This window comes from Ahaetulla prasina, chromosome 2 (assembly GCF_028640845.1).
Source record: "Ahaetulla prasina isolate Xishuangbanna chromosome 2, ASM2864084v1, whole genome shotgun sequence".
NCBI classification, from domain to species: domain Eukaryota; kingdom Metazoa; phylum Chordata; class Lepidosauria; order Squamata; family Colubridae; genus Ahaetulla; species Ahaetulla prasina.
The window spans coordinates 92,977,196-92,989,886 of record NC_080540.1 but is presented as its reverse complement, the minus strand read 5'-3'; the positions used below and the strand labels follow the sequence as shown (position 1 = coordinate 92,989,886).

The window sequence follows — 12,691 nt, the reverse complement described above, 5'->3', positions numbered from 1 at the left end:
TACCCTCATCCAGAATCTTTTTGTAGTTTTGGTGATCATTCATTTGTTTTTTGGAACATAAAATAGAAAAGATTCCCAAAGACTAATAGAGCCTCAAATTGTGCCAACTAATGAATAGATTTTTGGGGACAATCAGATTCCGATCATATTTCAAAACATGGAAGTCACCAAATACATATAAAAGGAAGCTGGTGAGACATCTTTCTGATAAAATTTCAGATGTAACATTCTATGTTACTGTTTTTTTATTTTGGTTTATCATACACTGCCATGATTCCATTTTAAAGTTCTAGGCTAATTATAATAAGTTTTTTAACTTGCATTTTAACTTGTATACTGTAGTGTCTGTATTTTATTGTTGCCTGTACACCGCCCTGAGTCCTTCGGGAGAAGGGCGGTATAAAAATCTAATAATAATAATAATAATAATAATAATAATAATAATAATAATAATAATAATAATAATAATAATAATAATAATAATAATAATAATAATAATAATAATCTGGAAACTGGTGGTATATAAATTAAGTAAATTAAACAAACAAATTTCTGGTTTTAACACTATTTTGGTTTATGATGACCAAGCCTATTTTTAGTTATTGTGCCTTTTGGCCTCAACAAAAAATTGAAGAGTTCTTACATGTACACATAAATATGACTAAAACACAGGTGTCAAACTCGTGGCATCACACTGCCGACATGTGACGTATTGCACCGTTTTTTCCCTACGTGGAGCTGGGGTGCGCGTAGCCTGCGCATGACATATCCAGCCTCTGGGCCACCAGTGTGACACCCCTGGTCTAAAACGTCAGTCTGAAGATCTTCCAAAAGAAATACCTTCAACCTTTGGAGATGTATCTTTTTTTAAGTTTCTAATTTTTTAAAATTAATCATTGTTCCTGTAGAAGGGCTATATTTTCATGTAGTGTTGTTGATCAAAAAATAAAGTCATTTCAGAAGAAAAAAAAAACCCTAAGGAAATCAAGATGAGGAAAAGGCAAAAGAGAGTCTCATATATCCAGACTGAAGAGCAGCTGCTTTTTTTCTCCTACCCTGTGAAAAGTTTGGGATGGTTTAAATAGTTCTTTTTTTCTAGCCATCCTCACATTCATGTCAATGTCAAAAGTTCACCATGTAATTATGATGCCAGGAGGTGAATAATCATTGAAATTCCTTGCCCCAGACAATTTTGCCACAGGAGCTGGATGAATCTTGTCTGCAGTTCCTGCCCAGGAAGGAGGAAGAATTTTCAATGGCCTGTATATTCTTCTAGGCTCTTCATTCAGGCATAAAAAATATTCAAGAGAATAGTCTAATGGTGAGGGGGGGCCCCCCACTCTCCAGCAAAAAGCAGCTGCAACTCACCTTTGACATGTATGGATCATGTCAGCATAGACAAATGTGGAGAGTAAATTCCTGGTGATATGCACACTGGCTGGAAAGCATGTTCTGTATTTTTTGGAATATAAGACGTACTTACCCCCACCCCCACCCCCCCAAAAAAGTGGGTGGAAAAGTCTGTGCATCTTATACAGTGAATATTGCAGTGGTGGGAGGGAGGTTGGTGCGGCGCTGATCAGCTGTTCTAGAATGGGCCGTGACAGCAGCAAACGGGCCACAGCAAACGGGCCATGGCGAATGGCAGTGGCGGTGAACAGGCCATGGAAAACGAGTGGTGGTGAACGGGTGATGGCAAACAGGTGGCAGCAAATGGGCCACAGCAAACGGGCCAGATGAATACCAGATAGATGCTGAGAGGCAGAGGCAGAGGCAGATTTTTTTTTCTTGTTTTCCTCCCCAAAAGCTAGATGCATCTTATAGTCTGGAGCGTCTTATAGCCTGAAAAATACAGTAATTTAGCCTGCCAGGATAATTTAGGAAGTCATGGGCTGAAGTTTGTAGGACAAAAGGATCTGTTCTAGGATGGGCTAGGAGTGAAATCAGTGGTGGGTTTCAAAGAATTTTATTACTGGTTCTGTGGGTGTGGCTTGGTGGGCATAGCAGGGAAGAATACTGTAAAATCTCCATTTCCTCCCCACTCCAGGAGAAGGTTACTGCAAAATCCCCATTTTCTCCCGATCAGCTGGGACTCGGGAAGCAGAGAATAGAAGGGGCCGGGGCCAGTCAGAGGTGGCATTTACCAGCTCTCCGAACTACACAAAATTTCCGCTACCAGTTCTCCAAACTACTCAAAATTTCCACTACCGATTCTCCAGAACTGGTGAGAACCTGCTGAAACCCACCTCTGAGTGAGACTGAGCAGAAATTATTCAATCAGGAGAAATTAATGTAGGAAAGTGGTAGAGGGAAAACAACCAGTAATGAAAATGAATGAAACTTATCAAAGACATTTTGCACATGGATTAATGATTTTTAAAGTTCAGAAACCTTATTAGATTTGTGTTCTCAAAGAAAATGCCGGAAATGTTTACTTTTTGAAAAGAGTTGTCTTGGGAGTCAGTTCTGGATGGAAGATATACTGTCTGTCCAGAAAAAGAATTACTTTTAAATCCTTTGGGATGGACTGTAATGATGACTAAGACTACTGTGTGGGTTCAGAAGAGCCATATAAAGGCTACAGATGGCAAAGAATGATGCTAAATGAGCCTTAGTAAGAGAGGATCATTAGATCAGTGAAATTTATTTTGACATTAATGGCAAGTTGAAAGAATTTGCTTTCCTTCTAATATCACTGAAGGCACTGTGGATGCTATTCACTTTCCACTTACGTTTTGACAGCAATCTCAGCAATTCTTCAGGTCAAGATATCAGACCTATCCTAGGAACAGCCAGGCTGGGCCAGACTAAAAACACATCTAGTCCAGCATTTTGTTCCTTCTACAACTAATGAGAACACAACTGGTAAGACGTAAGAGCAACGCCATTTTGCTTTAGCAATTGGAAGTCAATATATATGAATAGCGGAGACTTATGAGGACAAGTAGGGTTTGATCATTGAACTCCTTGGATTTTTATAATTCTCTTTTAAAACCATCAGGGTGGTGACCATTACACAGCTTGTGGTTGTGAGTTCCGTTGTTTATTTATAGATAACTATGTGCTGTGTCAAGAAGCAGTCTTTCCCCATCTGTGGGATGGATCCCTACCAACTTTACATCAATCATCATTCCCACCCTTCTCTCCTACAACTGTCTCAGAGGGTAGCTGCTCAAGCTAAGTCACACACATTCTCCTCTCTGCACAAATCATCTATTCAGACTAGAACCTACTACCCACCGTGTGATCCATCTTGATTAGAGACCACGTCATATAGAATTTCATAGGAAATGGCTCCACAGTCATGGTTTGGCAATAACAGCCCAGGCCTTGCTGTTTTGTCTCATAATCTTGAGTCAGCTGACAAAAAAGCCGAAATCTGAGCAGACCTTGAGGTCACTTCCTCAATTTATCCTTAAGTGATTAGCGTGACACCCAGAAGCTCAAGGGTCTACCAAGAGCTTAACCTCAGCACAGAAGATTTGAAAGCTTGTAGGGTGAGATTTATAAACCGCCTTTTTCAAGCAGATAGATGAGTTTCACCAGGGATACTCACAGTGGCACAGCAAAAGTCTTTGAATAGATTTTGTTGGATTTTTTTTTTAACTGCTTATAAAACGAACAGGTAGGTAAACGGCATGGAATGTTTCCGTTGTGCTAAGTAAGATCGATCATGTACGGGTGATTTCAGTTTACACCCTAGCATTCATTCTAGGGTTTTCGAGGTGCTGGCCACCTTTCTTGCTTCATGCAGAGACGATTGTGTGGCTCTTGTTTGTCTGCTCAAGCGCCATTGCAGCCTGTCTGAACGCTTGTGTGTGTTGAAAGAAAGACATCTGCTTTAGCGCTGCACTTGAACTGCTTGACAGGCCAGTCGATTTATACTCCATCAGCTGCTTCTATATTAAATGCTACACACGTAGGTAAAATTAGAAATTAATCAGATCAGATTTCCAAGGATAGATTCTGCTATATTTCCCAGACAGACAGGGCTCCGTGGCCTGAGCTTTCCAGCATAGAAAGGGAGTTTGTTTGGTAGAGACGGAGAAGGCCTCTGCTATTCCGTTAATCCCAGAAATCCACATCCCCTTGCTATCAAAATGCCTCATTCTTTTTCGATGTGTTTGCAACACATTTTGAGGCATGTCGCAATTTCTCAGAAGAATCCTCAAAAGATACGATGTGGCCAAAGGCCATATATAAATGGGCTGCTCTTATGAGAAAGGTAACTTTTTTTAAAAAAATAAAGCACCCCAGAAGGAATTAGCGTATCTGACGACAGAATGGTTTTACTTTTCAAACTATCTGGCCTTGCAAAAGAGACTTTTGGGTCAGGGTTGTTTGTTAACCTACAGTGCCAGGTTTAATAACTCCAAAGTGGCTGGGAGGATAAATCTAGTTACACAACAGCCGGATTGGCACTTTTATGATTGCAGTCACAGGTTCTATTCTTAGCTTCCCCTCTGAAAGGATGAGTTACAATATCCATCATTTCCAGTGAGTGCTGGTTGGAGTGATAGGAATTGTAGTTTAACATTTCTGTAGGAAGGGAAGCAGGATGGGGGGAAAATGAGATATTCCATTATCTTGTTTTGTACTTTCAGAGGGTAAAACGAGAGCAACGCTTTATAGTTTTAGGAGATTTTATCTAATATTTACTTGCAATGGGAAATCGCTATTAATTCCACCTGGTGTGGATTTCAATTAAGTTTCCCTTTAAGGCATGTACATTAACATTGTCCCTATTTGACAAAAGTAGGAGCCTTTTAATCCATCTGAATGTTCACCTGGCTAGAATAGTTTTTGTTATGTTTTTTTTGTTTTTTTGTTTTTCAAGTCAGTAATATGTAGAGATTATTTTTTTGAAAAGTTTTATACATTCACATATCAAATGAGATTTCATTCAGCAGGGTGCCACTACGTAACAAGATGTTTTTTGATTATTAAGCCATTTTCCAATACTAATATAAGGACTGCTGCAAAGTAAGTAATATATTCACAAAGGAATCTTGGATTAAACTCAGAACAGGAGAAGTGTGTGAAATTTTCTAGAACAGAAAAATATCAAAAGTGGTTGCCCATCAGCAGCTGATGGGATGGCTTGCAAGAGTTTCCTTCGTGTTCAGCCTTTTTTCGTAGTTCTCTGAAGTGGAAGATAACATTACTGCAATGTGCTGTGTGTAAAATCCACTCTCGGCAGCTTCTCAGAAGCTGAGCAGGTGCTGCTTATGCCAGTTTAGCAAATGTGAGTTATGTGGAACATATTAGTTATCTTCTGCAGAAAGAAACAATTCTGGTTTTCTAATTTCCTCTGCAAGCCATGGAACCTGATATACCATCTGGAAGCCCTTTATAGCTTGCATCTAAATTGAATTTTGTCTCAAATGTTTGCAGTGTAAGGGTTGAAGTTTGACCCACATAACTGTCATAGGCATTGGACTACCAAGCTAAGTGTGACAAATTATTGTAAAATGGAAAGTGGAGCCTGTCAATAGGGCTATTCGGGTTTGAGCCAGGATATGGAACTGAGAACTGTGATTTTCAGGTTACAAGAGCATAAAGAGAGTCCTGCAGAACCTGGCTTGGATTAGACCAGTATTCTGAATCAAGCAGTGGCCAAGCACATGCTGAAGGGTGGTAGATCAGATATCAGATAATTAGATATCTCCTATCCCAAGATGATTTATTTATTGTGGAAGTAAAATGTTTACAACTCGGAAATGGACTTACGCTCCAAATGTTAAATGCCTACCTCCCCATGTTGTAGAATATTACTCTAGTTCATTTCAGTTTTGTGTCCAGCAAGTATCAGCGACAAAAGATTCTGTCACCACAATACAAGAAAGATGTTGAGGCTCTAGAAAGACTGCAAAGAAGAACAACAAAGTTGATTAGGGGATTGAAGGCTAAAACGTATGAAAAACAGTTGCAGGAATTGGGTATGTCTCATTTAATAAAAGAAGGACTAGGGGAGACATGATTGCAACGTTCCAATATTTGAGGAGCTGCCACAAAGAAGAGGGGGTAATCTATTCTCCAAAGCGCCCATAGGCAGGACAAGAAGCAATCGATGGAAACTAATCAAGGACAGAACCAACCTCTAACTAAGGAGAAATTTCCTGTCAGTGAGAGCAATTAATCAGTAGAATGACTTGCCACCAGAAATTGTGGTTGCCCCAACACTGGTTTTTAAGAAGAGATTTTATTTATTTATTTGTTTCAACCACTTGTCTGAAATGGTATAGGCTTTCCTGCTTGAGCAGGGTTAGACTAGAACCATGATGGTGAACCTATGGCTCCATATCTGTAGGCACGCGAGTGTTGCCCTAGCTCACCTCCAGCATGCATCTATCAGTCACTTAACAACCACGTTACTAACTTAACAATGGCAGTTATTCACTTAACAACTGTGATAACAAAGATTGTAAAATGAAGCAAAGCTCACTTGACAACTCTGTTGCTTAACAGAGACTTTGGGCTCAAATTGAGGACTACCTGTATATATTATTTGTTATCCTAACCCTCTTCTCTGTCCCAAATCATTACTTTACAAATTCTTTCCCTCTCTCTCTCTCTGTAATTACGTTTGGCCTATGAACTGTGGACTTTGCTCTAACACTTGCATCAAAAATTGTAGGACTATATGTCAGATAGCAAAGGACTACCCTCTCCCAAATACTCATGCATGTAACCAGTAAGCACAGGATGTCACAAAAAGTGGCAGGAGAATACAGATCTGGGCATGTTATGAGGCCCACAGTAAATAATAGGAATAGCAGTAGCACTTAGACTTACATACCACTTCATAGTGCTTGACAGCCCTCTCCATGCAGTTTAGAGAACCAGCATATTGCCCACAAGAATCTGGGTCCTCATTTTACTGACCTCGGAAGGATGGAAGGCTGAGTCAACCTTGAGCCGGTCAGAATCGAACTGCTGGCAGTCAGTAGAATTAGCTGCAATACTGTATTCTAACCACTGTGCCATCATTAAAACATTTATATTTTTAATATAATAATTTTTAATGTCAATAAGGATATTTAAAAAGCACTATATGTTGGATATGTACACATACAACATTGTGAGTTTTTCCTATCCTCTGTTTTCTTTTCTTGCATTCTTTTTCCATTTATTTTCATAACAATATAATAAAAAGCTGCACTGCTAGTACACTGAGCTTTTTTATCCTCTTTTACGTTACGTGAGGATGGGTTTTGTTGCAGTCTAGAATACATAAAAGAGTTTCTTGGATTGTTTCTGGACATCTGAGAGCTGAAAAGTTGATGGACATTTGAAACAAAATTAGCTCTGGTGGTTTCAGGTTAAGAATTCCTTTGTTGAAAGTTTATGGAGATTCTCAATCATCCAGGTCATGGTTGTCCCAAAAGTGTTTTTTTCAACAGGCAACTGGACTTTGTTTTTCTTTGAAGATGTTATGCTTCTCATCCAAGAAGCTTCTTCAGCTCTTCAAAAGCTTCTTGGATGAAAATTGAATTGTCTTCAAAGAAAAACCAGAAAGTCCAGTTGCCTCTTGAAAAAAAAAAACCTTTGGGAATCCCTTTGTTGGTTTGTATCAGATCTAGATATAAATATTTGGTAGCGAGGTAGATGTCTTCTAATTGTGTTCCTACCCTACTATTCAATTATAATTCATATGATTGTGAGGGGAGGAAGTGGGACAGGTTCCAGTCCTTTAAAACTATCTCCCTCTGGCTGGACAAGGACTGGTAGGTCTATATGGTGATGAATGCAATTATGTGTAAGAGAGTTGTCCTCCCCTAAAAAATTTGCTTTGGTGAAATGGGTAGCCATATAGATTGCTAAATAAATAAAGAAAATAAAGGAGGCAGAGATGTGCCCCATTTTTAAGAAGCCATCACTGGCCAGCTGATGGCGCTAGAAAATTTTAGATTGCAGCTTCAGAGGACTGTAGCGGACAAACATTACCTGGACATTTCCAGCTGGGTTTCAAACCAAGTTAAGAGACGGAAGTGATTGCAATTGCTGATGACCTCTGGAAGAGTTGCAGTGTTGGTGGTACAATTGTCCTGATTGTCCTTGATCTCTCAATGGCCTTTGATGCCATCAGCCATGGAACTCTTCTGTACTGTTTGCAGGGATTAGAAGTAGGAGATTGGTGATGCAGTAGTTTTCTTCCTTTCTCTACAGTTGGTGTTGATTGCAGGGGGAGAGATCAAGCTTGAGGCCCTAATTTACGTGGTACTATTGGGCTTCTGACTGAATGAGGAAAAGAACATGGAATCCCAGGGTTGTTGTTGTATTATTATTATTATTATTATTATTATTATTATTATTATTATTATTATTATTATTATTTACACAAAATGGCAGTATATACAGCAAAGAGATAACTATGCTGGATTTTGTATCACAGATCACTAGTCAAACACTTCCCAAGCGTTTAGGACTGTGTGATGTATCGGCGAATTATGCGAGCAGATCCCAGTAAGGTGGCCTTCTGCAGCTGACCAATAGTGATCTTGTCAGCGCCAATCGTTTTTAAGTGCTTGCCTAGATCTTTAGGCACAGCTCCCAGTGTGTCGATTACCACTGGAACTCCCTGCACTGGTTTATGCCAGAGTCTCTGCAATTCGATTCTCAAATCTTCATATCTGGTGACTTTTCAAGTTGTTTCTCATCAATTCTGCTGTCACCAAGTATAGCAATGTCGACTATCTACACTTTTTTCTTTTCCACAATCATGATATCCGGGGTATTGTGTTCCAAAACTTTATCAGTCTGTATTCGGAAATCCCATGCTCATTTTCAATCACTTTTTCAGGCTTATGATCCCACCAGCCTGAAAAAGTGATTGAAAATGAGTATGCAAAACTACTGTGGGATTTCCAAATACAGACTGATAAAGTTTTGGAACACAATACCCCGGATATCACGATTGTGGATGATGATGATGATGATGATGATTATATAACCCAATCTGAGACAAAATCAGAACTTTTAAAAACATACCCTTAAGTATTCATTCAGATCCAGGAACATGATTTGGAATACTTTAATAAAACTGTATTATAACATTATAGTATCAGGTTTTTAAACACAGTCTATTCATATAAATATTCAGCCTTCATTGCAAAAGGCATCAAAACTGCTACATGTTGCAATGTGATTTCCCAAATTTATCCTATCCAGTGAAATATTTTGAAATTAAACAATGAGTATTCAGCACTATCTGCTGAATACTATTGAAAGCTGCTGTCTTCTTTTTCAGGAAGTTATAGAAATTCCTTTTCAGACACTACGCTACTGGGGGAAATGCTGGTTGCTTAACAGTTTTAAAAGATTGTCTGTTTTTGAGATGTCTGACAAAGCCCCCATGGACCCTCCATAATATTTTCTTAAAACTCTCTGTATTACTTTTGTCCTCATCTTGGAGATAACATAATTGTGGAAACATCTCAGCTATTCAGGTAGTCGTCATTATTGTTTCTATCAACAGCATGATCGGTATGTACCTTATAATATTCCCGGTGTTGGATTGCAAAGGTCCTCTCTCTTCATCTGGCAGAGTCTAATTCCGTCATCTTCACTAATGTCTAAAATTACACCAAGTAAAGGTTGCGATTTACGTGGAACACACTGAGCTTGCTAAAAAGACTCCCTTAGGTACAGAGGATGGTATTTTTTTCAAGGACATAACCAGGACAATACCAAGGCTACTGCCAAAGCAAAATAGAAACTTCTGGCATTCACAGACATGGAAAGACAGGCCAGTTTTGTTTCTCAGTATTTGTATAATGTATATTTTGTTCCGTTAGATGGGTAATGCTTCTCTTAAATAATGTGAACATGCTCCAGAAGTAATTGCAATCAACTAAACGCAAGCTTCTATCGCTTTGCTTGTTGACAGTGTATTTAATATCTAAAATTAGAAACTGAAGTCTGCCAGGAAGGCATACCTTGTAATGCTGCAATGGAAGTCTTATTCCTTCACAACAAATAAGTGGAGCAAGCTATAATTAGAGGGAATGCTCTCTCCACATGCTCAGAGGGCATCTTAAGATATGGATGGGCAGCCTTGAGAGCTTCAAATCTAAATCCTGCTACTTTAATATGTTAACATGGCATTCCCATTTGGCCACTGCATTAATTTATATTATTCCTATTACAGTAGAAGAGCAACTGCACAAGGAACAAACTCTGGCATTAAAATGGACTTTGCTCTAAAATCTCTATCTAGGCTCTAAAGCAGGGCAGTCAAACTCGCGGCCCGCAGACCAGATGTGTCACGCACTGGCCATGCTCCTGCCCAGTTTAGTAAAGGGGGGGGGAAAGTCTCGATAAGTCACGTGACGACAACAAGAGTTTGACACCCCTGTTCTAAAGCCTCTATTTAGGCTTTGCAAAAAAAATTTTTAAAAAAAATACATGTAATGTAACATCTGATTTGGCTTTTATTCTTCCTTTTGGAATGCACCATAGGACACAGGTAGTCCTTGATGTACTCCCATTTGTTTAGCAACCATTTGAAGTTACAACTGCACTGAAAAAAGTGACTTATGACTGGTCCTTGCACTTATGAACATGGCCTTATCCCCATGGTCACATGGTGAAATTGAAGGTCCTTGGCAACCAACATGGATTGACAAAGGCTGTAAGGTTTCAGGGTAATGTGTTGTCATTTGTAACACTTTGTTAAAAAAAATGTAAGGTTCATCCGAGAGAATTATTTTACTTTCTGGCGTATTATAGCTTCCTTGTGTTCAAAGAGGAAAATTCAAAGAAAAGCAGAAGAAAGACTTACCAGCCAAGATCTGTGCAGAGCAGAAAGGTCTTTTCTTTTATGAAATTTACCCGGGAAGGAATTAAAATTCCCATGCAACTCGGGTACAGTGGTCCCAATCTGTCTTAGGCCCCCTAATGAAGATAAAAATAGTCAGTTTACCTGTGTACTGCACAATGAACATGGTATGTATATTTAGAAGCCCTGGAGAGTGACCATCAGCCAGTGTGGGTAATGCAAGACAGGAGAAGGCTAAAAGACTGATTCCTCATAATATTATACTTTAAAAAGCAATTGAACATTTTGCCAACTAAATGTAAAGCAGAGAATGGTCCAGGAGACGTTTCCATCTCTCTTTAATGCTATGCTACCATGAGACTCCACTATCCAAAGGAAGACCAACAATGAGGTGCTACTATCCAAAAGAAGACTAATACCCTTGCTCCTCTGTACTATAAACTCTCCACCCTGATCCCACAAGAAAAGTCTCTCATACGTGCTCATTTACTGTTGCTTGAAGCACCTCCCGGAATTAAGTCACGTGCAATTGTGAAACAAAGTGGATTCTAGCACAAATTTGTTTGTAGGGTACCTATTTCATTTGGAACCCAGTCTGAGGGCATGGATTGTGTTGATATTTATCTGTAAGGCTATATTCCTGCTATGGTAAGGATCCTGCTTCAAACTAAAGCATCCCTCCCATTTGTCAATGGATTGCCAGTCGGGCAAAAATAGTAGATGATCTGAGAATAATACCCATCCCTCAGGGGAAAGTTCTGCTAGCTCTGGCCTTAGTGCTATGCTACCCCATCCAGTGAGAATGGAAAATAGTATAGCAAATAGCTGACCTTGGGCTCAAAAGCTAAGCAGGGTCAGGCCTGGTTAGGACTTGTAAAGACTGGGAAGTAAAGCAATGGGAAACTACTTCTATATTCTGTCAAGAAAGCTCCACAGTCAATGGAAATTGAGATGTTAAATTTTAGAATGGCAAAATGGATAGAAAATGGTATGGGATGTTGATATCAGTGTCTGAAGCTAGGACAATTAAAGAGACTTTTTTTGGAGAACATCTATCCTATCAAAGTATACAATTATTTACCAGGTCAACCTTTTTGCGGGGAGAGGACTATATTCTAGAAGCATCTGTGTGACTCTCTTTTCATACACTGGTCAAAGATGTGGAATCTGAAGTCCTCCAACTATGGCTGAACTTTCATTTCCAAGGTCCCTTAGTAAGAGCCATACTGGGGCTGCTGGAATACTTAAGGTTTCCACAGCTCTGGGTTAAAGGCAACTTCCTATTTGTTCCCAAATGTGTTCTTTGAAACAGATAGAAAAAGAATTGAAAAAGAATAATACCTATCTTTTTCTTGCATTTTTTTGCGTACTCATGACTTAATCTTATCAAATGAAGAAAACACGAGGGACATTATAGCAATGACCAATGAGCCTCAAACATGGAATTTGGAATTTAACTCCACTGAAAACACCTTGTAGCAATTAGCCATATCTGAACAACTTGCTGAGTTTCTTCATTTTGAAGAAATGTTGGTTGTAAAATCCCCTGTTATTTCCTTGGCTATGAAGGATGTTTCACTGTTTTAAGCTTACGATGGCCATACACTGCAGTTTTCAAATGGTAGCTGCCTTAAAATGGCAGGACCATACTATGCATTGTCACTCAGAAGAGTCTCAATGGATGCTTGAAAAATAAGGTCCTTAGTAAGAGCCATACTGGGGCTGCTGGAATACTTAAGGTTTCCACAGCTCTGGGTTAAAGGCAACTTCCTATTTGTTCCCAAATGTGTTCTTTGAAACAGATAGAAAAAGAATTGAAAAAGAATAATACCTATCTTTTTCTTGCATTTTTTTGCGTACTCATGACTTAATCTTATCAAATGAAGAAAACACGAGGGACATTATAGCAAT

General features: G+C 39.1%; 1 protein-coding gene and 1 long non-coding RNA gene across 7 annotated transcripts in view; one reads left to right on the top strand and one right to left on the bottom strand.

Annotated features, from left to right (window-relative positions):
* The first annotated feature begins 3,460 nt into the window (after positions 1 to 3,460).
* MYOT (myotilin) overlaps positions 3,461 to 12,691 on the top strand; it is a 62,238-nt gene continuing 53,007 nt past the window's right edge. For 2 of the 4 annotated variants that reach the window (XM_058166712.1, XM_058166711.1), the window contains exon 1: positions 8,228 to 8,269. In XM_058166712.1, the coding sequence (XP_058022695.1) occupies positions 8,243 to 8,269 (27 nt within the window). In that variant the 5' untranslated portion in view covers positions 8,228 to 8,242. Of the gene's footprint in view, positions 3,626 to 8,227; positions 8,270 to 9,721; positions 9,749 to 12,691 lie in introns of those variants that run through there. The other 2 variants (XM_058166715.1, XM_058166713.1) reach the window with 2 other exon arrangements.
* On the bottom strand, positions 4,940 to 12,137 carry LOC131189986 (uncharacterized). 3 transcript variants are annotated; one of them, XR_009153186.1, is made up of 5 exons: positions 11,259 to 12,137; positions 10,784 to 10,896; positions 9,495 to 9,575; positions 6,800 to 8,238; positions 4,940 to 5,866 (listed from the first exon to the last, which is right to left on the bottom strand). It is a non-coding gene; the product is annotated as an uncharacterized LOC131189986 (long non-coding RNA). The 3 variants fall into 3 exon arrangements; XR_009153187.1 differs by having other exon boundaries at positions 4,940 to 6,933; positions 7,948 to 8,238; XR_009153185.1 differs by having other exon boundaries at positions 4,940 to 8,238; positions 11,259 to 12,132.